The sequence below is a fragment of the Miniopterus natalensis genome, chromosome 14, assembly GCF_054644295.1.
Source record: "Miniopterus natalensis isolate mMinNat1 chromosome 14, mMinNat1.hap1, whole genome shotgun sequence".
Taxonomy (NCBI): Eukaryota; Metazoa; Chordata; class Mammalia; order Chiroptera; family Miniopteridae; genus Miniopterus; species Miniopterus natalensis.
In genome coordinates, this window is record NC_142094.1 from 15,240,841 (window position 1) to 15,267,590 (window position 26,750).

Consider the following 26,750-nt stretch of genomic DNA (forward strand, 5'->3'; position numbering starts at 1 on the left):
CAGGGCTAACTAATGGGGACACTTCCCAGTGCTTTTTGTTGCACTCAGGTGGGATAACATCGTAACACAGTGGCATGTCCCACTCAGGAGGTGTACGGGACCGCCACGACCTTCCAGTGGGAGGCGCTGTTATTATCTGGGCATCCCAGCTCACACTGCTATCTCCTTCTCCTGAGCCCACGGGACTTACTTCAAATGCAGGCCATGCTTAGCTAATTTCTAATCATTTCCTTCCTTGAGGGCAAGGCCTACCGCTTCTTCCAGATGCCCAGAGCCCACTGGCACACAGAAAGTGGTACTTTGTGCTAATTACTGATTCCCCGCTACTGACAGCATCAGGTTTATAGCGAGAGCAATGGAATTAGCTTCTCAGTGGCACGCCCAATAGCTAATGCTAGTGAGTTTGAAATTAGGACTCGGTCACGATTACTGCAGTTGCAAGGTTCATGTGCGTTTGGAACTAAACTGTCAGACCACCCAGGCCGGTGTACATTCTGTCACACCGGCTCTGCACACAGTCACTGTCAGACACCTGCACGTGTCACTCAATGTGCTTCACACGGACAGCCTTATTCAAGACTCAGCACTCCTGGGGGAGTATCATCACCCTTGTTGTAGGGAAGCTAGAACTGGGGTTTAGGGGGGTTTAAGACAGCTGCTCACAATAACAGATCTTGAACAAGCAGAAGAGCCAGAGCTGGACCCAAACAGAGTGACCTGAACCCAGAGCATCCACAGGGAGGGGGTGACAGCAGGTAAAGACCCCCCGACCTGACACCAGGAGTTACAATCTGTTTGGGGGCAACTGGATGAAAAAGTAAAAGCTGAAGAGAGAAAGTTCAAGGTCCACAATAAGACACCCATGCTCTGCAGGCCAGGCTGTGGGGGCTTTAAAGGAAGGTCAAGAGACTGGGGTGGTCAGGGAGACCCCAGGCCAGGGGGCTGCCAGCAGGCGGCCCAGTTACCCCGAGGCCCCTACCGTGATGTCATGGTACAGCGACTTGCCATACAGCCGCTTGTACTCCATTCTGATGTCCAGGAGGTCGATCTCGCTGCGAGACACCATGATGCGAATCAGGGTCCGATCCTTTGTTCCTGCTCCCTAAAGAGAGTCCACCAAGGGTGTGAGCAGTGGGCCTCTTCACCGTCCCACCTTCCCAGGGCCCTCTGGTGCCCTCCTGCCCGTGGGCCCTCTGTCCTCTTGGCTGAGGTGTGGCTCTCCCCATGCCCTCGACCCCGAGCCCCTGGTCCTAGTCACAGGCGGGGCTGACACCCCCAGCCCCTCCCTGTGGAAGCTGCGTACCCTCATGGCCCTGTTCAGCCTCTCAGCAAAGAACGCAGGGGTATTCTTGAGACACTTCACTGGAAGAGAAACACAGCATAACTTGATCTGCAAGCAGCTCAGCCCAGGTGGCAGGGAGTACAGGGTCCCCTTAGGAGGCCACCTTCCCTCCCACTGCTCCTCTGGGCTCCATCAACTATCCATGGTCTTGGCTCCAGTGCTTTAGGTAGAAACACGCAGAGCCTGGACCACACCCCAGCCTCTTTCCTGGTGACAGCACAGAGAGGAGCTGTGTGGGGGAGTAATGGGGGACGGTGACAGGCACGGTGTTGCTGCTCAAGCGGGAGGGGTGACTGGAGATGCCGAGAACCTCGAGGAGAAAGGACAGCAGAGTGGGACGATGTCTCCCTAGTGTCCTCAGGCCACAGAACCTACTATGGGGGACGTGCAGAAAATGAGCATGCAGCACCTCTCCCATCAGAAAGCTCCAAGGAAAGCAAAGCAAAAGATGGACACACTGTGCATCTCCCAAGTGGGGCCAACCCCTGGTGGGGGCGGGACCCGGAGCCCTCAGAGGGCAGGGTGCGGGCTGCAAGGAGCACAGTATCGTCCGGGGGCCAGGCCAGCTTTCCTTTAACAAGGCGTGTTGCTGTTGCAACCATGTGTTTCCATCACAAACATCTGACAACTGCCTGCAGGGATATATTTTTAGAGGAAACTTGGCAGGATGTGAGTCATCTCTTCCAGCAGGGCAGTTGGTTGCTCTCCCACTAATACCCACACTGCGTGCCCTTCCCAGAGCTGCACTTGAAATAGAAACAAGACACCTCCAGGACGGCGGGGGGCGCAACCACGCGGTGATCGGGAAGCAGGGTGACTCCCACAGGCTTAGGCACGCTGGATTTAGCAATCGTGGGTCCTGCGGTGCTTGCACTGCACTGCCTGCCCCCCCACCGGAGGACGGTGGGCACCCTGAAAGCTTCCAGTCCGTGCCAGTCCCGTCAGGCAGGCGGCCCGCAACACCTACCCACGGCCAGCATTCCCTGCTCCAGGTCCCCCGACATCTCCCGGCAGATGCTCTTCTCAATGTCTCGACCTGTCATTCGCTGATACTCGTTGAAAACTAGCGAGAAGAGAAAAAGAACGTCACGGGCTGAATTCTGTCACCCTTCCTAAATTCAAGTGTTGGAGTCCTAGCCCTCAGGACCTCAGAATGTGGCTATACTTGGAGATACCTAATCATCTTTAAAGAGATAATTAAGTTAACCCTGGCCAGGTGGGTCAATTGGTTGAAGCATTGTCTCGTACACCAAAAGGTTGTGGGTTTGATCCGTCAGGATGCACACAGGAGGCAACCTATTGACGCTTCTCTCTCACACAGATCTCTCTCCCTCTCGAAAATCAATAAACATGTCCTTGGGTGAGATTAAAAAAGAAAAAGAAAAAAAAGGAGGTAATTAAGTTAAAATAAGGCCCTTTAGTATGGGCCCTAATCCAATCCGGCTGGTGTCCTTAGAAGAAATTTGGACACAAGGAAACACCAGGGACAGGTACATAGAGGAAAGGCCATGTGAGGACACAGCAAAAAGGTGGCCATACAAAGCCGAGGAGAGAGGACTCAGAAGAAATTAAATGTGCTGACACCTTGATCTTGGATTTCTAGTTTCCAGAACCATAAGAAAATAAACTTCTGTTTAAGTCACTCGGTATATGGTATTTGGTTACAGTAGCCAGAGTAACTCACACAGGATACACAGTGAGGAGGCCTCTGTCCCTTCCCGAGCCACCTCTCCCTCTGCTCCCGACATCTGGAGGCCCCACTGACCACACCTGGCCAGCTCTCTCGTCAGCCAGGTTTTTCACCCCACGCATTGTGTGACCCCACCCCCACGCCTGCTCCTGCAGTCCTACTCCCAGGGCTGCCCTCACCAGACTGCTTACCCACATCGCACCTAGGCCCCATCCAGGACACGCCCAACACAGTAAATGACCCCTCTTCTGAAATCCTCGCACTTCCAGCCCACGCCATTCCCTCCATTCCATCTCCCTTATTCCATGCATCAGTCTTGTCTTTCTCAAACTATGAGCTAACGCCCTGCCAGCCCCCCAACTTACCCTAGGACAAGCTGGGCACCATGGGAAGTGACTCCAGGTGGCACCGTGGAGCCCTGGGTCCTAACTTCAGCTTTGACCTTGGATAAAACCCCTCTTCCCCAGCCTGGGTCCCCACCAGTTCTCCAAACTTGTCATCTGCATGTCAGTGTGTTGATTTCTGCTGTCTTATTAATAGTCTTTAGATCAGCTCCTCTTTCCTCCTAAGTAATAACGTTTGTGAAACCAGGGTCTGATATGCTACTTACATATTCTATGCTCATTAAAATAAATAACTAAGATCAAACTATGCTCACTCATGCTCCAGTGCAGAGATTAAAAAGTATGCTCTGCAGCCAGAGGCTGAGTTCGAATCCAAATTCCGCCCGTTACCTGCTGGGTGACGACCTGACTTGCCCGCCTGCCCTGTGCCTGGCCTCCCATCTGTAAGATGGGAGGACAGGAGCAGTTATTTGTGCGCATCATAAGACTTAGTGCATGAATAGAGCAGGGCCTGTGCTCTCACCCGGGCCATCCATGTTGCTAAGTGTGGTCATCATTCGCCCTCGCCCGCCCTCACGTGTTAGCCTCCAGCACGTCCCTTTTCTGGGTGCTCCTTCTTAGTCTCCTGCTACGGCCAGGGCCCTGTCCTCAGACCGCTGGTCTCTCTCCAGCTCCCTCCTGAGTGGACCTCTTGCAGTTCCACAGCCTCAAACACCTTTGGCCTATCCATTCATTGCTCCTAAACCTCCATCTCCAGCCCAGACCTCTCCTGACCTCCACACTCCTAAGTCCAGTTTTCTACTTATCTCCAGCCCAAGGCTCCCCTCCCCTCCCCTCCCCTCCCCTCCCCTCCCCTCCCCTCCCCTCCCCTCCCCTCCCCTCCCCTCCCGAGGTCCATCTAAGCTCATTATTCCACCGGCACAGTCAGAAGAAATGATATGTCACATCCCTGACTGCTTCCTTCACACACTCCACGTCCGACTCATTGACAAACAAGGCCAGAAGCTGGCCCCTTCTCACCACCAGCCCGACACCTGGCCCAAGGCACTGTCATTTCTCCTCTGGATATGCAGCAGCCTCCTAAATGGTGTCCTGATCTGCCATCGACCCCTTCACCCTTCCCAACACAACAGCCGGTGAACTTGCAAAACCTAAGTCATGTTCTCTTCTGCTCAGAGTCCTCGACGGCTTCCTGTTTAACTCAGGATAAAGACCTAAGTCCATGTAATTGTCACAGGGCCTCCCGCCATCTCTGATCTGACCACTCTCACTCCAGCTGCTCCAGCCCCACAGCCCCTTTCAGTTTCTTGGTCATCCAGGGAGCCCCCCACTCAGGGCCTGTGCACCTGCAACTCCTTCGCATTAACTCAAATGCCGCATATCACCTCTGTGAGCACTGCCCCAGCACCCCCCAGTCCTCAACACTCCCTATCTCTGTCTTCCACTTTGCTATTTTCCCTAAATGACGTGCCATCTGGTACAGGTTTTACTTAATTTGTCTCTGCAAACAAGGTGAACCCCATGAGAACAGAGGTTATGTAGTGCTGTTCTCCACCGCTTCCCACACGACTCCATGACCCTGCGTGTGTCAGGAGCCCAATATATAGATCTTTGAATGACTAAAATGTTACTTAGCGTTACTAGTTGTTACCCTTACTTTTTTATGCCACATTTTGGAAAACATTGGATTTGGTGCTTCTGAAGACTCTCTCAAGTCTAACATTCCAGATCCTAGAGGTACCAGCCGAGAGGCTGACCTTTTCCTCACCTCCTCCTGTGATTTCCTCCGGCGCTGGCAGAAACTCGGGAACCTTGCTGATACATATATATGGCAAATTTTTATTCCTTGGTACGGCTGTTTTTAAACAGTGGTTCGAATAGTGCCAGGGACATTGATGGCAAAGGTATGAGTGTGGATAGTGCTGCTTCAGGAAATGGATCGAAGCAGTATTCCTAGTTAACACAATTTTAGATAATGAGATTTTAAATGTGTGAACTAAAATTTAATATTAAAAGTAGATGTTACTATTTTATCTATTTTGAAAAGTTTATATATTCAAAATTACAAGTGAGGTTTTTTTTAAAATAGAAAACGTTATTTTAAGTAGTTCAAACAAAATTTTATAACATAACAAGCATACCTTCCATCAATTTCTCTTCTTTTTTTCAATCCTTACCACCCAAGAATCAAACCTGCAAACGTTTTCATGCACAGACAATACTCCAACCAAACGAGCCACCTGGTGAGGGCCTTCTATCAATTTCTTCAGTTACTCCAATGAGTAAAACCTCTGGCTTAATTAGAATTTATATTTTGCCTTAAATATTCCAAAATCCATCCATGTCAACTTTGGCATTTTAACCTTGCCTGATACAAGGAAACGGGAAACCTTGATCAGTAGCCACATGGATAACTTTTGCTGGCCACCATTCTTTCTGATCTTGCTCTGATTCCATACATTCCAGAATACTGAATGGACTATTTTTTTAACGGGGGAGCACGAACGCAGTCCCCCACTACCACAAATTATGCAGTTGAGTTTCCCATGCCGGGAGAGGGCGTGAGCACACCCAGTGTGCAATGGATAAGCCTCACCCTGGGAAAACCACCTTCTCAATCATGGTATCTCCCCTGCCAGGTTAGGATAAATTAGCCCTTCTTAGGAGTCACAGCCACGCTGGGATGTAGGCATGTCCCAGGGCCCATAGACCTGCCTGTAAAGCAAGTTTCAGAAGGTACACTCTGCTTAAGGTAACAGAAGAACACAGCCTGTTAAGCATGAAAATGTATAGCTCTGTTCTCTTTCTGCTCTTAAGGTAACATCACCGACTCACAATCCCAAGATTGTCTTACAAATCTTTCTCTTTTCTATTTTATTTATTGATTTTGAGAGAGAGAGAGAGAGAGAAACACTGATTTGTTGTTCCACCTATCCATGCACCCATTGGTTGATTCTTGCATGTGCCCTGACTGGGGGCTGAACTTGCAACCTTGGAGTTGGAACAATGCTCCAACCAACTGAGCCACCCAGCCAGGGCCAAACCACTTTTTGTGTTCGAGACCACCTGGCCACAGTTATGTAGACCCAGACAGGATGTCTGAATGGGTTTGTAATAAACTTCCATGAAGGGAAATTTCTTGCTCATTGTTTGCCTAAAACTTTAGCTTGTGTTCATCTTATTAAACAAAATACATGCTCCCAAAATGCCCACAAATTAAGTTATTGAAACTCCTTTAAAGATCTTCTTTGTCAGTGGCTCCACAGTGTGGGCCATTCTGGGCTGATAATATCTTTTTTTTTCTGTTTTATTAAATGTATTGGGATGACATTGGTTAATAAGATCATATAGGTTTCAAGTGTACATTTCTTTCTTTTTTTTTTTTTAATATATCTTTATTAATTTCAGAGAGAGGAAAGGCGAGGGAGAGAGAGAGATAGAAACATCAATGATGAGAGAGTCATTGATCGAGCCCGCAACCCGGGCATGTGCCCTGACTGGGAATCGAACCCCAATCACCTGGATCCTCGGTCGACGCTCAACCGCTGAGCTACGCCCGGCCAGGCCAAGTGTACATTTCTATGACATATGACCTTCATATTGCATTATGTGCCCACCACCCAAAGTCAAATCATCTTCTGTCACCATATATTTGGCCCCCTTTACCACTAGGAAGTGAAAGTCCCGTGCAGGGAGGAACTGCTAAGCATTCCTGCAAGCTCCCTTTCCCCACCATACCGTGTCTGACCTGGTTACCTGGCCCAGGGAGGCCTGGGACTGCCTTACCTGCCACCAGATGGGCCCGGCTCCGGGCGCACAAGATTGCATTGAACTTGGACTCATCTGTTCCCAGGCGGTTCTCCCCAGCTGCGTACAGTTCCTAGATGGGGGGGGGGGGGGGAAGACGGGCATACAATGCAGGCCTCACCCCAGGCACCAGGTCCAGGTCACCTACTCGGGCCATGCAAGCCCAGAGGGGAAGGAAATAGGGCCAGTGCCCCAGCTGTGCTCCATTCACTTTGCAGAACTACACATCCCCCTTGCTGGGCAACACAAAGTGTTTTGAAGGTGGGGAGAACTCAGAATCAGGAGAACCGAGGCCAACTGGAGCTCAGGATGGGCACGGAACAGCTTTAACCCAACCGAGGGAGAAGCAGCCCAAAGGAAAAAAGAACAAGAGGCCTGGGCCCGAGTCCTCGCTCTACAGCCGCGAGTCTCGGCAGGCCACTGGCCCTCTCTGAGCCCCGCTTCCTCATCTCTACAACATGAAGGTTGGATTAGATTTGGGGGTCACAAACCTGAAAGTCCAAAGGGGCCAGCTAGGTAACCTGAGGAGAATAGGGCCAGAGAGTGGAGGGATCAAGGCTAACCACACAGGGCTGGTTTTCTGGGCACCAGCTGAGCAATGACAGAGATGCAGGCTCACAGCTGCCAGGCCCATTTCACAGGAGAGGCAAGAGATCTGACTTCTATATAAAGTCCCCCAGTCTTTAAAAGCAGCTTCCCTCTCTATAAGAGGAACATGGGAGACAATATGTATTATAACAACTGATAAGTCAGTCACAGATTTGGATGTCATATATGCTAGGCACTTTCCCTGTGTTTGGATGCATATGCCATTATGTTTGCAAATGGGCAGAATTTGCATTTGTCTGTTAAGCTTTCGAAAGTGTGAGCCCAGAATATTTGCCAATGTGCAACCCTGCAACAGATGGCTTAAGAGTGCCTTCCGGCCTCAGGAAACAGCTCTTGGATCTAAAGGCACCAATACCCAGGGAGAGAGGGTGGCCATCAGGGGCTCAGAGATCCCACAGGTCAAGGAGAGGCAGGAGCAAGTCCAAAACTATGAAGGCAGAGCAGCAGGCACGACACCTTGAAACTGAAGCGACTTCCCAATCAGCTGGGAAATGGCCAATATAGGAAAATAGGAATAGAAATATTCCCACTGAGGCCAGGGCCAGAGTCCCGGAGCTTTGAAACTGTCCAACTGAGCCTGGAAATGGGAATGCATGTCTTAAGCCAGGGAGATATTAAGGTAGACCCTAAAGGAAGGCACCTGGGACCAGGGGGTCTGTGTGCTCCCTGCAGAGACAGAGCTAGGAGTCTGGGCCCTTGTCCCAGCTCTGCCTCCAAGTTTCTCTGAGCACAATGCTCAACCTTTCTGAGCCTCAGTTTCTCCATGTGGAAAGCAAAATGGACCAGATCATAAGAGTGGCTCTCTTTCAACCTTAACAAGAGGGCACTCCACAGAAGTCCTCTTCAACCTCACAGATAGGGGAGATAAAGAGACCATGGAAGGTCCTGGGGAAGCCCTGCTCGAAGTGGCAGGAGCAACGAAGAGGGAGAGAGGTATGGCCAGCTCTGTCCCACCAGGAAGCTGTGGCTTTCTCCAGAACTTCTATGGTCCGAATTCATTACTGGGAAATCCAAACTCCTCCAGAGGGGCATTGAGATGCCTGGTCAAAGAGAGGAAATGGTGACTTTCCCCCTTCTGTCTGCAGTTCACACCAGACTGGTGACAAGGGCAGAATTCTAAGGCTGCACAACTAATGCAACAGCTGGTTTTCTAGGCTTAGAAACTCAAAAGCTTCACAAGCAAGTGTGGATTCTACCCATTTGCAAGCATAATGGCATATGCAACCAAATAGGAGAAATACCAAGTCACAGGAAGTTCCACGTTCGTAACTGTGATCTACCTACTGCTGTGATAGTCATCTCGTGTGTTCCCTCTACAGGTAGGGAAACTGAAGCCCAGAGAGGCTGGGAGACATGCTCAGACCACACGGCTGATAAGCAGCAGAGCCCGTCTGGAAGCCACAGCATCTGGAATCCACTCCCACTCGTTCCCCTTCCATCCCAGAGCTCCTCCCTCATGAAGAAAGAAAGTGGGGCCCCCACCAGCTTAGGAAGTCCACATAGGGTGCCTGATCTGGCCACCACACTCACCTGAACATCTCTCTGGACAAGTGACATATCCACATTTGTGCTTTCATCCCGGTTTCCCTGAAAGTAGACAGGCTGTGTGGTCAAGGCCACTTCCTGGAGTTGCACCCCTCCCTCCCCATTCCTTCTCCTTGCTCAGGGAGGCCCCCTATCTGCTCTGAGCTCTGCTGTGGGAAAGGTACCTGAGAGAGAGAGATGAGGAGCCGCTGGAAGTGTCCTGATGTGTCGCTTCGAATGGCCTCCTCCAGGGTCTTTTTGAATTCTGGGAGACAAAGGAAAGGCCCACCTTATAGCCCAGTGGACAAAGCTGCCCACTGCAGACACAGTCAACAGTGGGCACTGGCAAGAAAAGGGCCTGGGAGTCCTGGGCTCCAGGAGACAGGTGGCCCACATGGCTCTCCAGAGACACACATTTGGAAATCCAGGAGGGGCTGTGAACTGCAGGCTGACCTGGCCCAAACCATACCCAAGAGGTTTCCCTTAGCCCTCCCTTCCTTTAGTCACCCATCCTGTGTGCAAAGAGCAGGCAGAGTTGGGTCTCGGATCAAAGCCCCCTATGTTGGTTGTGACAGGATATGAGGTGATAAGGCCAGGAAGGAACAGAGGCCCTGGGAGGGGGTGTGGACAGGGCCCAGAACACCCAGGGCTCTGCAGAGGGCAGAGGGCAAAGGGCCTGGGGCAGCCAAACCTGCTTTGTAGGCTCTGCTCAGTTCCTGGATGTGCTCATTGTTGCGGGAGGCAAGGATCTCAATCAGGCAGGCTTCATCAGTGCCGGCCCCCTGCAGAGGACACAGCAAACCACGGGCTTGTCACAGCTCCCTCACTAGCACCCAGGAAACAGTGCCTCTGCCCTATTCCCCAGGGTACAAATCCCAGCAACAGAAGCCATAAAGAGCCCCTCGTGCTGCTGCTGCTGCTGCTATCTGAGAGCAGCCAAGCTGTCCCCCAGAGCTCCAGGAAAGTACCACATGACAGCCATATGGTGATGAGCAGCAATCACACGAAGGATCATCCCCATCCTACCTGCTGGAAAACTGAATCAGAGGTATAGTAACTTGTCCAAGGCCAAGTGGATTGAGATGTGGACCCAGAACTGTTTTATGCCAAGTTCAGCCCATGAATGAGATGAGAAACAACTGAGAAATGGGTTTAAAGCTGGAGTGGACGTGTGGAAAAATGAGCCTTTAGAATGAACTGTGGGGGCATCTTCAGACATCCAGGAAAGGGCAGCAACAATGAAGATGAGGGGGGACCATCAGGGACAGTGAGAAGGTGGAAGGCAAGGTCACCAGCCTGGCTTCTGTTGGTCTGAGTCTCAGCGCTGCTGCTGACTAGCTGTGTAACCGTACACATCACATAACCTCGCCATGCCTCAGCTCACTTGTCTGTAAAATGGGAGTGATACTGGTACCCACCTCATAGGAGTCACGAGGATGAAATGAGTTACGTAAGTTATGCACTCAGAGCAACACCTGTCACGCAGGAAGCACGACAGAGGCTTAGCTGTTTTGTGTTCACTGCTACTGTAGGTGACCCAGAGTTTATGATGCGCTGCTGCCAACCTCCTGGCTCAGTGCTCGCCGCATGTTACAGAGAGCAGCCACATTCCCATTTCACAGGTGCTCAGGGACACACAGTCAGTGACAGCTGACCCCACACCTGAGGTGCTGTTTCCACCTCATGAACGGCTGGGGGCAGGGGCTGGGCAGAGGTCGAGGGCCCATTCCCAGGTGCCCTTCCCAACTGCCTCCTGACCCCTCTGCAGAAGAAAGCACACAGGGTGTCTCAGGAGAGTCCTCTCTCCCTCCCGGGCTCCACACTGAGTCCCTACCTCTCCTCTTGGGGCAGGAAAGGTCGCTGCGCCTCTCTGCCACTGAGGAAATGTTAAGTTCCTTCCAAATCACCTGTTCCATTCACAAGGATCCTTCTGTGGGCAGGACTCCCCGTCCACAGGGTTCCTGCTGTGGGTCTGGGGAACCCCGGCGCATACGGCACACAGAGGACTCTCTGCTTGGTCACAACTGAGGGACTGGGGCAGATGTTAAACCAAAACGAGCTATTCACGACTTATCCCCTATTTGGAATCTGGACTCCGGAGCAGGTGGTTTCTTATATGGCTAGATGTCTGACGGGCAAAGGGACAGGGACCTTCTGCCGAGCAGACATGGAAGGAGCAGGGAAGCAGACAGAAGCATAATGTGGACGCAGGATGCTGAGATGAGAGAACTCCTGCATGGGCATCTGCTCGTGACATCCTCTGGTCCCATCTCTCTCCAAGCCAGGCTGTTTGTCTGTCCTCATAGCCGACTGCACTTTGTTCTGCTTAAAGGGTCCTTCTGTTATGTGCTAATAGCAGGTCCTAAAGAATGAGGATGACCCCACCCATGCCTCATACTCCTCCTATAACCCCAGCTCCCACCATGTCTTCAAGATGGAGAGAGACTTAGATGTTCCCTGACAATGACTGACACTTCGCCGGAAGGAAGTTCCCCTTCCTACAGCACTTGGATTCACCCCAAGGGGGTGTAGGAGCCAAAATGACAACAGGACAACAGTAGCTAATGAATGGGCTAAGACACACCATGTGGTCCAGGCCCTCCCCGGGCTGTGTCCACGCGTATGAAAACACACACACACACACACACGCGCACGCGCTTACACACGCTTACACACCTTGATGGCTTCCTTTATCTCATAAACATCAAAGAGGATTGGGGTCTTCATCAAAGCCAAGATGGTCTTCTCGAAGTTTCCTGACAGTTCAGATTTCAGATCTTTGATCAAATCCTGATTGGATAGTCAAACAAACAAAAAAACCTATTTAGACAATCTATAGGTGACAAACAGGGACAACATCACAGATCTGAGGACTGGGAGCATAGGCAAAAAAGCTAAATCTCCACCCCAGCCCAGACCTGCAGAACCGGAGCCTGCATTTGAACCCAGTTCCTAGGGGATCCAGGGCACAGTAACGTTGGAGAAGAAATCGCCTAGAACACTAGCCTAGAACACTAACACTAGTTCAATCTTTACCCAGGTTTTACTCTCCTAAGATTCAAAAGCCCCAAAGTTAAAAATATGCGTCCTTTGCATTTGTTCAGTACTGAAAGCCTTTCCTTCAAAGCCCTTCTATCAGCTGAACCTCACAGGGTGGCTGTGAAGAGGGCAGGGACAGCAGCCAAGGTTCCCAGGAGAGGACACAAGCCAGGTGGGAGCAGAGGGGCGATAACTTGCCCCAGGTCTCAGTGAATCATGGCAGAACCAAGGTGAGAGCCCAGATCTCTGGGTGCCTCTCATGAAATCTCAGTACCCTATGGACTCTGAGTCTCTCCCTCAGAGCATCATTCACCCCTAGAAGATGGCGTCAGCCCAGAGGCCACTGGCTGGGTGGGCAGCAGGCAGTACCCTAATGTGCCTTACTCTCCATCCAGGAGATGTAGGCCTACTCAGCCCCAAGGAAAAGCAGGGGTGAATAGCGCTGTGCTGGAGGACAGGCCTCCTTGTACACTCCCCCTACACACACTCACCTTCCCATAAGCGGTCTTAAAAGACAGGAGGATCTGCTGCCGCTGCTTGTTGGAGCGACTCCCCAGGCAGTCGATGATGGCCTGCTCATCCGTCCCTGAAGAAAGGTGGGAGTAGGCAGGGTTGGGGGTTGTGGGGGTGCTCTGCAGCTGGAGACTCCCCAGGTGTGGGTCCTCTCATTCTTTTGATACCCCAATACACCCCCATATCCATCTTCTCTCCTCTACCACTAGGGCCAGGCTGCCCCACCCAGCGACCCCAGCCCACAGAGCCACTGGGTAACTGCCTGGGGAATGGGGGGGGGAGGGCGCAATGAGCATTTGAGCCACCGGGATTTCTCACCAAAGCCTTTCATAGCCTTTCGCAGGACCTCGGCGTCTCGCAAGGGGTCAAAGCCAGGAGCATCTGTGATGGTGCCTCGCTTTCCAAACTGCTCGGACAAACAGACTTAGGTGAGCTGCTGCCTGCCCAGATGTGAGACTGCTCCACCTCAGACTGCGAATAAGGTTTTTTTCTAAGAGTTGGGGTGCCTGAAGGAGTTCACAATGAACAGAGGAATCTACACTGATTGGCCTTACTGTGGCCATTATCTGTCCTGTGTCCTGGTGCGGAAGCTCTGCCTGGCTCTCACAGCTAGGAGCCCATCTATAGCTAAGTCCTGATGCTGAAAATTGGCCCCACACCCAGGTCCTCCAGGGCTGCCTGGGTTTCTGCTAAAGGGGAGGCCTTGAGTGCAGGAGCCACTGGCTTCTCCTCAATGCCGCTCCACCAAAGCACCATGAGCACAGGGTCCCCCTAATGGGGCCTAGTTAGTCCACAGAGCACCTCTGTGCAAATTAGAAAAAGGTAACTCCTCTGGAGGGAAGTAGGTGTCCCACCTTCACAGTGGTCCACTCTGCCCACCTCCTGGGCTAGCACTGAGCTCCTGGCATGTTTTCTAGATGCTACAACCTGCTTGCCGGCCTCACGTCTTCCTGATCCTGGCAGCTGTGCTCCCAGCAAACTTGAATTTCCCTGCCTAAACAGTCTCCTGGTGGATTATCTCCTATGGCTAATACAGACTGATTTTAACAGAGTTAAGGAGGTAAACTCAGAGAAAAGATGAGGTGGAAGGAAGGAAAGGGGGAGGAGAGCAGGATGGTGGTGGGGGAATGTATAGGGGAAGGGAGGACAGGGGACCCTCTGTCTAAAAATAGTCTTCAAGCACATACCACTAGCCTTGCACTTTGCCGGCTTGGCCATGTAACCATGACAATGAATTCTGGGCTCTGCAAACATGAACTGCTCTCCAAAATGAGCTGAGAGCAGCTCTGAAGGAACTGCCAACAATCTTCCCTGCCCCAAGGAGGTTTTACAAATCCTCTTAAGCAAGCTGGGTGGTGGGGTGAGGAGGAGGCACAACCAGTTGAAGACAGAGAGCTGTTGGGCATAAAGCCTTGAGCCAGTGGCCTGAGCAGTTCTTACAATACATAGAGCCCAGGCAGTAAATAACACAGAGGAAGAAAGAGCAGCCTGGGATATTCATACCCAACAGGCACACAGAACACCTAACCAAACTGGGAGAGACAGGGCAGCTCCCTGGTCTTCAAGAATACAAACCGGGGCTGGGAGTCTAAGAAAATGACACTGTTAAAACAAGAAGTTACAGCTGGAGGACTAAGCCCTGGCCTTCCCCTCCACATCCTGCCGGCCCTGTGCCAGAGGACACAGGGCCATGTGTCTTGGGCCTTTGGAGCCATGCTAGGACTGAGGGTAGCACAGGGCTGGCACTCACCTGCGATGGGGGCACGGCAGGGGTGACGGTCCCGGACCCTTGGTATGCTGGGTAGCTTGGCACTGGCTGCGGTTGCTGCTGCCCAGGAGGTGGCATTGGTGTCTGCCCAGGGTAGGTCATTGGTGGCTGCCCAGGGTAGGCCCCTGGGGGCTGCTGTCCAGGAGGCGGCATGGGCTGGCCTGGCACAGGGGCCCCTGGGTATGGCGGGTATGAAGGCATCCCAGGTGGCGGGTTTCCTCCAGGGGACGGATACATTCCATACGGAGGAACAGGCTGCTGGGTGGAAGGGGGCTGCCCAAAACCCCCAGGGGGGATTGGAGGGTAACCACCCCCAGGAGCCCCAGGGTACAGATTTGGCATGTTGGCTCCTCCAAACGTCCCGGGCATGTTGGCTGCCTGAAAGTCACAAAGCAGAGCCTAAGACAAATGAGGCCAAGCAGGGCCCCAGGGACAGCTCTACAGACCACACAGAAAACACCCAGGCAAGACAGTCTAACCCAATCTCACTGCCAGGGGAAGAGAAGAGGGAGCCTTCCCCTCCTTCCTTCCCTGCCCTGAGCCCTGCAGCAGGGTCCAGGAGCTGCACTCGGAGTTCCAGCAGAGTCCGAGCACCTGACACTGTCCCACATGCATCCCACCTGCACTGCTCACCCCCAACCTGTTCTTGTGCCCAAAGCCCCACACTTGCTCTATTACTTACGGCAATTGCCTGTCTCTTCCCAGGGGCCAATAAGTACTTGAGGGCTCAGACTGTGGTTTGTTTTATCCACATATCACTAGGCATAAATTAGACTGCCTATTGGTTGTACTGTTTACATTGAGCAAACATTTGTTTAGATTACAAAATATACTATTTTAAAAGCAAATCAACAACTAAAAGTAGCATGTCTGTCCATGTTACCAGGCACCCACTCCCAGGCCCAACCAGAATAGCCATCCAAACATATGTACACATACATACACACACAGATGTGCAGATGGGCACTTGTACACGGCACATGCACGCACATACACTGTACCCACCCTCACCTCCCTGCCGACCCTATTCTGAGCTCACACAGAAGGCGCTCAATACACGTTCCAAAAAGGCACTACCCTATCCAGCCCCGCAGAGCCAAGAAGGACCTACCAAACTGTGGACCCAATGCATTACCCTTCCCTAATTTGACAGCTGGGCAAATGCAGTCACAGAGAGGAACAGTGAACAGGTGAGAGCCCTGATAAAAACCCGTATGTCCTAAGATACCCGTCAATACACTTAGCACCCTTAGGTAACACACAGAGACACCTCTGATGCCATAGAAGCCAGTAGCCTTTACGCCTCTGGCCATGCAGGAGTGGGCCCAAGGCAGCCCAGCAGGAGGGCTGGACTCACCATTCCTGAGAGGTAGTCCTGGTTGAACTGCCCTGCGTAGTTGGCCACGTTATCCAGCCCAATAGGGGGCATGTTGGGCTGGGGGTAGCCAGCACCTCCCCAGGCACCACCACCTGAAAGCAACACCAAGCCCGTTAGCCCCTGGTCAGCCCCCCAACACGGAAAAGCAGACAGCAAGCTCCCAGGTGGCCCAGGGGTAGGCCAAGCAGGGTATAGGAGACAGCACTACAGACCACACAGAAAACATCCAGGCAAAAAAGTCTAACACAATCCAATGCCAAAGGAAGAGAAGAGGGAGCTTTCCTCTCCTTCCAGGGAGGAAGGGGGTGGTTCAGCAAACACTCCCAAGCCCTTCAGTGGGATACTGAGGATGCAGAAGGGTCAAGGGCAAATCTGCCCACCCCCACCCCCGGGCTCACTATCATGGAACGGGAGTGCAGACAAAAAGACAGGTCATTTTAGGACACTGTGCTGAGCCCATGATAGCAGTGAGCTCAGGGAGCACTGAGAATCCAGGGAGGTGAAAAAGCATGGGGGTGAGGGGAGCCACTGTGGCTGTTTGCTCTGTTTGCTATTACAAGTCTGTAAGAGGCAGGGAGAAGCAGGTTGGAAGGATAGAGGGAGACGAGCCTGAGTCATGGAAAAAACAGACACTGTCCTTGTAAGGGGGACTTTGGGGGACATCAGTGAAAAGCCCAGCTCTGAAACCAGCAGAACCAGGGAATGTGCCCTGGGCTAGGCACTCACCCACGAAGTTCAGTTTCCTCTGCTGACAAAGGAGGGATAAGTAGTGTTTGCTTCAAATTGCTGTGCTGAGGCTGAGAGTTAATGCCCATGCAGGGCTTAGCTGGGTGCCCAGTGAGCTCCTATGTTACAGCAGTCACTGAGACAAACAACATGGCAGCTCAGCTAGCATCATCGTGCTGGCTGCTGGCCCGTTAGATGAATTTCTGTTCTTAGCAGCAAAAAGGACCTGGGGCCTCATGTTTCACTTTTCAGTTCCAGGGCTCCAGGACACTCAGGACAGAGCCTTCCCGGAATCACCTGCCTGCTCTCTCTTGCTGCTCAGGTGCTGAGAGAGGTGGCAGTGGTAGGACAGAGATGATAGGATTCTTGTTAGGGAGAGGAACTCAGCCCAGTACTGGCAAATCTGAATATGGGCTTGTTCAGAGTGAAATTGCCCAGCTCCACCCGATAAGCCAGTAGCTCAGCTGCCTCCCAGCTCTGGGCCTGTCCTTCACCAGGTGATTGAGAGAGTGGATCCAAATGGCCTGCAAAGCCTCTCAGTGCTCAGACTCAAGAACCTCAGCTCTAGGGAAATGAATGTGCCCAGGGGTCTCATGAGGTGAAGGACAATGCAGCTAAGGCCACCTCAGGATGACCAGCCTGGAATGGTCTCTTCTCTCCCCCTGTCCCAGGAACCCTCATGTTTCCTTCCTACCCTGGAGGCTAGATCTCATTTCAGGAACCCAGGAGGAACCCAGGCCAGAGGAGATGACTTCTAGGTGTGCAGAGCAGCACTGGGACTGGGGCCTGGTTCTCATCACCTCACCAGCTGGTGCAGCCGCAAAAGCAGCACCTGATCCTTAGAGACCACCTTCACTCCCTCCCCTGGCAGGGGGAACCTGCACTGCAAGACCATGAACCCTGAGCACAAGGTAGAAGTGACAAGTCACCTAACAATGCTTCGAGGACACTGCCAGACGCTTTACCTGACTATCTTGTTAGCATCTGGGACAGCCTAGTGAGGGAGAGACCCGTGAAGCCATTTGCAAAGGAGAAAGCTGAGCCAGAGAGAAGGCCACTGCTATCAGCTAGTAAGTCAAGAGACCTGGCTGATCCTGGCCTTCCAGAGGCAGCTTCAAACCCAGGCTCTCCTGGCCTCAGGGTCCATGTTCTCCACTGCCACCACTACTACCACCCCCACACTCCAGCAACCTGGCTACACTACGGGGGACAATGGGAGCAACCTTACTCCTCCCTTCCACTCCTGGACATGGAGCTGAGAGGGAATCCCCTCCCCCACCCACCCTCTTACCTGGTGCAACTGGTGGGTAGCCACCTGCGGGCGGGGGGTAACCTGGGTAACTCATGGTCAGATCTGAAAGGAAGAAAAAAGCAGCTCAGGCTCTGCCGGGAGCTCCCACCAGCCTTATCAGCAGCTTCTCGGAAGAACATCAACACCACAAGGCAGGTCCCTGCAGGAGAAATTGCATCAGGCTGGACTGTGGCAACCAGTTTACCCTCCACCTGTCAGGGCCTCCAGCTAGAAATAGCACCCGGGGCAGCTCGTGTTCAGGGCCAGGCTCAGGCCCATACCCATCATAAACTGCGGCTTCCTCGAAAACCCCCTTCAGCTCGGCCGGGCATGGCTCAGCGGTTGAGCATTGACCTAGGATCCAGGAGATTGTAGTTAGGTTCCTGGTCAGGGCACATGCCTGGTTTGCGGGTTCGACCCCCCGTTGGGGGCAAGTAGGAGGCGGCCGATCAATGACGACTCTCATCATTGATGTTTCTCTCTCCCTCTCTCTGAAGTCAATAAAGATTATATTTTTAAAAAAAGAAAACCCCGCTTCACCCAAGCTTCATTCCCACCTCTCCCGACCAGGGAGGCTGCGTATGTGCGGGAGAAGTCCTCTGGCCTCAGGAGAGCACACTGCCTCCTCCTCAGGTCTGTTTGTCTTTATTTTTCAGTGTTCTTACCACCATCCATCTAACAGAGGACCACAGCCCATCTCCCTGTGCCCAATCTACAGACCCCAAGTTCTCATAGCAGCCCCCAGCCTGGATTGGCCCCAGGCTACACTTTCACGCTCCAACCTCTGGTTCATCCTGCAAGGGAATCTGGCATGGAATCACTGTTCCAGAAACCAGAAGGGACCTCAGGAGAGCTGTTCTGATCCAGGATCTGGAATCAGGTGAGTGAAGCAGCACCATGCTGTTCCTAAAATGAGGCAGTCAGAGCTCAGCGAGGGTAAGCAACTTGCAGATCAGGAGTAAGGGAGGGATACAGGCCTGCAAGCTGGGGCTGTTGTCTGCTGGTGCTGGATGGGATATCTGCTCTCACAAAGTCCCTTTGTATACAGACCCCTATGCTGTGTCCCATGCCAATTAAACTGCCCAGGAAGACACAGATCTGCCATGCCATCAGCCACTCAGACTGTCATACAACCTGTCTGCTCTTGCTAATCAGTGGCTGCTAGGGTTTGCAGAGGAACCCAATGACAGGTGAGGAGTGTGGCAGAACCTGTAGGCCCCCTTGACAATCACACCTGCTGGCCCCAGCGAGCCGTTCCTTGCATGCTGGGCTCCTGACCAGCACAGACCACTGGTTCTCAAACTGTAGAGCACAGAACCACCTGGAACGCTGTTCAACACAACAGTGGACTCCACCTAGAGTCTGAGTTAGTAGAACCAGAATTTGCATTTCTCACAAGTTCCCAGGTGATGCTGCCTGCTGGTCCAGCACCTCACTTTGAGAAATACTGCTCTAGAGCTGCTATCTACCTACAGAATTCTAGTTTGTAGCTATGTTGGAGAACTGGGCATACAGTTTTCAAGGAAGCTGCAGGCCTTCCTTAAGGTGCCACCAGTTCCCTCCAGGGTGGGCCTGGTTCTTAGCCCTATGAGTGAGGTAATTTGTTTTGGTCAGTGGGCCCAGGTGACCATAGATAAAGCAATGGGAGGCCAGACGATGGCCAAGTGACCTTGGGGAGGGCTAGAACTGGCTACCTGCAGCATGACCAAAGACCCTTTTACTTGTACACTGTGGTGTGATGGTCAAGACCCAATGGGGCTTCCCTCAGGCTGATTCCTCTCCCTGTGGCTGGTGAGCCATCAGCACAAAGCCGTCCGGGTTCTGCCCTCGACCTGACCCTTCTGCCAGAACCCTCAGACCTCGCTGCTGTGGTGAGATCCTGGGGATCTGAATGACGGCTAAGCCGGGAACCTTCTGAGGGAGCCCCTCCGCGAGGGAACAGGGTGAGCTGCAGCTGTGTTCCTGACCCCTTCCCTCTGGAGACCACCACTCCACAGAAGCTTCGGGCACCAAAGACTCCTGTCTACTTCTCGTCTACACTCAGAGCAATGAGGCCAAAAGGCCCCAGTAACATCAAGGTGGCAGAAAAAAACAAAAGGGGATACTACTCTGGTTCCATACCCCAAAATAAATTTCAACCAGACCAAAGGTTCAAATGTAAGAAGTGCCCCTGCCCGGCCGGGCGTGGCTCAGCAGTTGAGCGTCAACCTAGGATCCAGGTGATCAGGGTTCGAGTCCCAGTCAGGGCACAGGCCCGGGTTGCGGGCTCGATCCCCAGTCAGGGGCGTGCAGAAGGCAGCCAATCAATGACTCTCATCATTGATGTTTCTATCTCTCTCTCTCTCTTTCTTCTCTCTGAAATCAATAAAGATATATTAAAAAAAAAAAAAAAAGTGTCCCCAAGCCCCAAAGACATAAAATTAATGTTCTGTGTAATAAAAAACAAATAAGGAAAACAACGTAAAGAGAAATGACAAGTTTCTGAAAAATGTTTTACGATAAGAAAAAGATCAATAACCTCTAGAAATACTCAAATGATGGGGACAGGCAATTATAGAAGAGGAACTAAGGAGTAAAGATGTTCACTCTCACTAACACGCTGAGAACTGCCAATTAAAAACACACAGATGTCACTGTTAAAAACGACACACTTGCCCTGGCCAATATGGCTCAGTGGTTAGAGCGTCAGCCCAAAGACCGAAGGGTCAAGGGTTAAATCCCCAGTCAAGGACACGTACCTGGGTTGCAGGTTCGATCCTGGGCACCGGTTGGGGCGAGTGCAGGAGGCAACCAGTCAATGTCTCTCTCTCACATCAATGTTTTTCTCTCTCTCTCTCTCTCTCTCTCTCTCTCTCTCTTCCCCTCCCCCTCCCTCTCTTCCATGCTCTCTAAAAAGAAAAATCAATGGGAAAAGTTTCCTCAGGTGAAGATTTACCAAAAAAAAACCACACAAACAAACAAAATGACATTCTTTGACCCAGAAACTTGACCTTTGGAAGTCTATTTCCCAGACATACATACACCTGTGGGAGATGACATCCACACATGGATCTGACTGCAGTGTCATTTGTTACAACAACAAACCCCTAAATATGCACCTAAATAAATCACAAAGGAGCCATACAATGGATACTCTATAGCTATTTTTAGAATTAGCTAGCTCTATATATGGGGATATGAAATGATTACCATTATATATGAAGGTATAATACTAAGTTAATATTTTTTAAAAGAAAACTTAAACATCCAAACTTAGTGGTGTGTGTGTGTATACCACACACACACACACGCACAGAGACGTTCCCTGGAACAAGAAACAAGAAACTGGGTAACACTGGTTAGCTTTGGGGACAGAAATGAAGCTAACTGCTTATATTTGCATTTTTTGCCACATAAGTATTGCCTATTAAAAGACAACTTTAAAAAGGCCCAATTCAGGTGGGGATTTCTGAGCTTGCTGTAGGCTGCGGATGTTCTTCCAAGATTTGTATAACACACACAGGGTCCATTCAGTCCAAGACAGCCCCCCTCTGAGCCTGGGGTTAGCATTATTATATAAATATACCACAGGACTCTGGCCTGGAGCGCTGGTGTCCCCACCTGGGGCAGGACCACAGGTCAGCCTCCGCCTGCCAGTGCTCGTTCCCACCAGGGCTTCAGAGTTCCCAGCAAGAGTCAGATCTGTTCCCAGGCAGTGAACTCTGCCCAGGAGTGCCCCACAGGCTGGGTCTAATCAACATCCAAGGAGCAGTCCTTCATCTCTGGGTCTCCCTCTCTCCCCCAAGAAACCTCCAGTCTTCCCCTCCTGAAAGAAAAGTCATTTTCCCCACCAGTTCCTGCCTGAAATAGTTTCAAATCTGTGACTCACTCCCTTCTTTTTCTGTGAGTCCCTTAGAGGCCCCATATGTGGCCTGGAGAGTTCAGGGTGGGACCATCCCCTTCCTCCTCCCACCTCCCATACTGGTAACACTTGCGTGTTCTGGGTGATGGAGACCTGAGGCAGATTCCTGTTAAATTCCTCCCTTATATTCTGCCTGGAGTGCCAGCCCTCTGAGATCTCCTGGGACTCTGACCAAAAGCAAGCACCTCAGTGTGCTTTCCCAGATGTATTTTATATCCATCTATACAGAAAGGGCCAAGGACGGACACTCCCGAGCTGTCGCCGCTGACCACTCCCAGCTAGAAACAGCGGGTACAGTTACTCACCAGCTATCTGGCCATCTAACTAACCCACATAACAGTGCACATTTCCCATGGTGTTCACAACAGGGTAAAGAGGGCCTCTGTCTGATGAGGGCCCTAACATATCTCCCATGCCTAGAGCCTCCCAATTTAACCCCCAGGAGAAAAGAAAATCAAGCCTGCCGGAGAGTCCAGGGCAACCTAACCTCAGGGTGCACCATCCTGGCTCCCAGTGCCTGCCTCTTCCCTTCCCAACTACAGCATGTCCTAGGAGGGTACAGGAATCCTCATGCAGGTCCCACTCAACATTCACATTCTTCCCCATTTTTTTGAAAAGTAAGAAATATGCTCAGCCCTGGCCAGTCTGGCTCAGTGGTCAGAACGTCTGCCCACGGACCGAAGGGCCCCAGGTTTGATTCCGGTCAGGGTGCGTGCCTCAGTTGCAGGCTCCATCCCCGGCCCCGGTTGGGGTGTGTGCAGGAAGCGGCCAATCGATGTGTCTCTCTCACATCCATCTTTCTCTCTCTCTCTCTCTTCTACTCTCTCTGGAAAAGCAATGGGAAAAATATCCTTGGGTGAAGAAAAAGAAAAAGAGATCTGCTCAGCCTCGTCTTTGGGTAATTTGGCCTCGCTTCTCATAAGAAGCCACCACCAGGGCCTGCTGTCCTTGGCAAAGTCTTTCCCTGGACCCTGGGGCTGCCACATCCTGGAGCTGGCAGGCTTCCAGGGGCCCCTCCCCGGCCTTTCCCACTGCCTGTCCAACCTCACTGTCCAGGACAGAAGGGAACACAGTGCGTTACAATCCAGCAGACCTGCTTTCTCTCTGGCATCCACCGGCATCCCACCTTCTACACTCTCCAATGCTTCTATTTCTGTCCTCTCACAGAGGACAACAATGCCTGGGTGGGAATGCAATTCTGACAGGGCACATGCTGCTCTATGCTGGCTCTAGTCACAGACCTCTGACAGGGACTCAGGGCACACAGCTGGCCTTTTAATACTGCTCCAATTCTTAGAAAGCAGCCTCCAGGGAACTGGGGCCTCTGCTCCTGCCTCTCTTGGGGCTGCTGCAGCACAAACACCACCCTTCCTTCCTCACTGGGCCCATCTAGCTGCAGCTGCACACCCGATTTCATCCAGCTGTGGCCCTCCCACTTCTCAAATTCAGTCTGCAGAACCACCATCAGCTGGGCTTGTTACAACCAGATTGCTGGGTCCCCCCACCAGTGTCTGAATCAGTAGGGCTGGGGGAGGGCCCCAAATGCTGCTTGACCACACTTTGGGCAGCACTGGTCACCATGCATGAGGCTCACCTGGAGAGCTCACTAAAAACTACAGCTGGCTGGGCCCCAGTCATTCTGGGTCTTTCAACCTGGATGGGCCTGTGAACCTGAAACTTAAACCAGCACCCCATCCCCAGCACCACCCCCAAGATCCTGTGCTCCACACTCCAGGAAAGACTCCTTCTTTAAGGTACTTGGACACTTTCTAGCTTTTATTCTCAGCAGTTGTCTCTGACGAAAAGCGCCAGAGCCTGGGTGTCCCTGGATCCCATCAGAACCAAGCCTCAGAGCACTAGGGGACTCAGGGACCGTTAAAGAATCTGTTCCCTAAAGCTGTGTATACGTACACAAGTATACTATTAGATTTCAAAGGTCCCATAAAGGCACTAAACAGAGTCCCCAAACACAGGAATCTAGAAATGCTGTGCTGGGAGAAGAGGCAGAATCACCCAGAACACAAAGAAGCTCACTTCCCCCACCCACCAACTTGAGATGGAGACATTGGAGGGGCTCTGCACTTCGAATGCCTTACGATGTCCTGTCTGACTTCCAGGGGCATGGAAGAGAAGGGGGGATGGAAGGCTGTGTGGGGGCAGGGGGCATATAGGAAATCTGCACTTTCCCCTCAATTTTGCTGTGAACCTAAAACTAGTGTAAAAATAAATTACATTTAAAATTAGAAAATAAAAGGAATAGCCCTGGCCAGGTCACTCAGTTGATTGGAGTGGCATCACATACACCAAAGGTTGCAGGTTTGATTCCGGGTAGGGGCGCGTTAAGGGAGGCAACTGATAAATGTTTCCCTCACATCGATGTTTCTCTCTTTCTCCTCCTTCCTCTCTCTCTAAAAATCAATAAAAACATATCCTCGGGTGAGGATTAAAAAAATAAAATAAAATATAAAAGGAATATAAGCACACTGTAGGGAAATTCAAACAGAACAGAAAGACACAAAGTGAAAAGCAAAGGTCACTCTCCCCTCTAACCCCCTACGCAAAGGTCGCCACTGAGCAGTTTCTAAAGTAGAATTCAAGACCAATAAATAAATAAATAAATACACACAGAAATGCAAATGCATATATGTGGGTATGTTAATTTATGTATACTGTATTCATATATATGTACAATTTGTTTTTAAAACAAGGTATTTATTTGCTTATCTGCAGACTCCCCTCTCTCCAGTAGGAAGCTGGTGTAATTAGGCTCAGTGTAATTAGTCATCCGCATTCCTACCTGGCCTACCTGGCGCACCTCCGGGCGCTGCTGGGGAGAGGAAGAGTCAGCCAGCCCTCAGCTGGTCTGAGCAGTTCCTGGCCTCCATACACCACCCAGAGCACTGGACATTCCTCCCCAGGTCACTGTGCTAAACGGCTGGCGGGAGGCAACGGCTCAGCACAGTCTGTGAATGGGGCCCGAAGCAAGGCAGAAACATCTAAGGTGGTTCAGTTCCAAGAATCTCATATGGACAAGGATCTCAAGTAGTGTGACCTGGAGCCAGGCCCTCACCTTTGGACCTCACTATCCCATGGGTGTGACAGGGGACTCACTTCTCAGGGCTCTCCCATTGGATTTTGGACTCCTGAAGTAGACACCTCTTTAGGTTTTCAGCCTAGCCCTAGATTTATACAATCCCAGAATGTCCACACTGGAAGGGATCTTGAAGATTATCTAGTTTCCAGCCACCTTGGTTTTATAGCTAAAATACACCAACGTGCTAGGACTCGGCCTGCTGGGAGCAGAGCGGCCTTCCTTCCCCTAACAATGCTGCAAAAGCATGGTGCAAATCCAGTGACCATTTTAACCTGAGCTGGACTGCCTTGTTTGGTGGGCCCAGCTGGTCCTATAGTTGGTGACCCACTTTAAAACCCCTCCTCCAAGGGCAGTAGGAAGACAGTGCAGTAACTGTGCTTTGACTTGGGTCAATCAAGGCCATTTCTCATGGTCAGGAGGTTCCAGAAACCCTCAGGAGCCTCAGTTCACATCACTTCCCTCCCCGCTGAGTTTTGCTGTCTTAAGTCTAACTTGTATTCCATCCCCAGCTGCCTTGTCAAGCAGAAACAGACTGCATGATGTACATAGCTGCTCAGTGCTTCTGGAACCGGGTTCTCTGACACCAATTTAACATCTTGCAAGTTGAGAATTTACCAGGTACCCAGTTAAAAAAACAGAGAGAGATGAGTTGTCCAAAATCTTTGGAAAATGCTGCCTACTACATCCCCTTCCAGGAAAAGTGCAGATTCATAACAGCATAACAAAGGCTCTGAAAAGGCCTGTAACAAAGGAGCTTCCTTATCTTTATCCCCAAATTTCCCAAACTTATTAGGCAATAGTTAACATTTATTGAATACTTAGTATGTACTAGGCACTGTGTTAAGTGCATTACATGGAATTCAGCTTTACAACCACTCCATTAAACAAATACTAAGATTATGGTCCCCATATTAGAGATAAGGAAACAGAGACATTATGTATCTTGCATAAAGCTACAGCTGGTAAATGACTGAGCAGAATTCAACTGAGGCAGTCAGGCTCCAAAGCCCAGGGACTTCCCCCCATGCTCTACTTCCTCACAGAATTCACTAGCCCAGAAATTAGTATTTCAAAGACTGAAATGTTAAAAAACACTGAGCAAGGGATTAGGACTCAGGATGTCAGGTTTCACCGTACTCCAGGCATTTCATTGAAGGCAGAAGGGTGGTGGTAAGAACATGAACTCTGAGGCTAGACTGCCCAGGTTCAAATCTCAGGTCTGTGTGAGCTTATACTTAACCTTTCTGGGATTCCGTTTTCCAGCGTTCTGTAAAACGCTGATGGTAACAGTTTAATAATACAAATGTTCTCATATCACTTAACCTTTCATTATATTAGTTTCTCCAATATAAAACAGCAGATAGGATTAGAGGGACCCTGGGCCGTTTGATAATACTCAGGATGAGGAATGTGGGGGCAGGCTGGGGATGGGGTCGGGAAGCAACAGGAGAGGTGGGAGGGTCAGGGCAGCAGGAAGGACAGAGGAAGGAAAAAGTGGAGTGAAGTCTGCAGATTCCTTCTCCACCATGCCCAGCCCTGCAGCAGCAGGTCCTATGAATGGCTTTGTTGGATTTTCCAATCTCCCCAAGGAGAAATCACCAACAGGAAACTGGCAGTGTTTTCTTTCCATCCCCTCTGCATGCCTGGGTGCCCAGGGGCCCGGGCCAAGCTCCAGGAATGGGAAGAGCAGGAAGCAGAAACTGGGAAGGTGGGGGTGGAGGGGT

General features: G+C 51.4%; 1 protein-coding gene and 1 non-coding gene across 2 annotated transcripts in view; both read right to left on the reverse strand.

Moving 5' to 3' along the window:
- The window catches only part of ANXA11 (annexin A11), a 47,358-nt gene that overhangs the window by 1,067 nt on the left and 19,541 nt on the right, over positions 1-26,750 (reverse strand). Inside the window, exons 2-14 of the mRNA XM_016195528.2 lie at positions 18,032-18,094; positions 15,994-16,106; positions 14,619-15,014; positions 13,187-13,274; positions 12,847-12,941; positions 11,993-12,106; positions 10,008-10,098; positions 9,502-9,581; positions 9,323-9,379; positions 7,163-7,256; positions 2,310-2,405; positions 1,304-1,362; positions 980-1,102 (exon numbers count right to left, since the gene is read on the reverse strand). Coding sequence (XP_016051014.1) covers positions 980-1,102; positions 1,304-1,362; positions 2,310-2,405; positions 7,163-7,256; positions 9,323-9,379; positions 9,502-9,581; positions 10,008-10,098; positions 11,993-12,106; positions 12,847-12,941; positions 13,187-13,274; positions 14,619-15,014; positions 15,994-16,106; positions 18,032-18,086 — 1,461 coding nt within the window. The 5' untranslated portion in view covers positions 18,087-18,094. The remainder of the gene's footprint in view (positions 1-979; positions 1,103-1,303; positions 1,363-2,309; positions 2,406-7,162; positions 7,257-9,322; positions 9,380-9,501; positions 9,582-10,007; positions 10,099-11,992; positions 12,107-12,846; positions 12,942-13,186; positions 13,275-14,618; positions 15,015-15,993; positions 16,107-18,031; positions 18,095-26,750) is intronic.
- LOC148091503 (U1 spliceosomal RNA) lies at positions 5,866-6,023 on the reverse strand. The gene has a single exon (XR_015715646.1). It is a non-coding gene; the product is annotated as a U1 spliceosomal RNA (small nuclear RNA).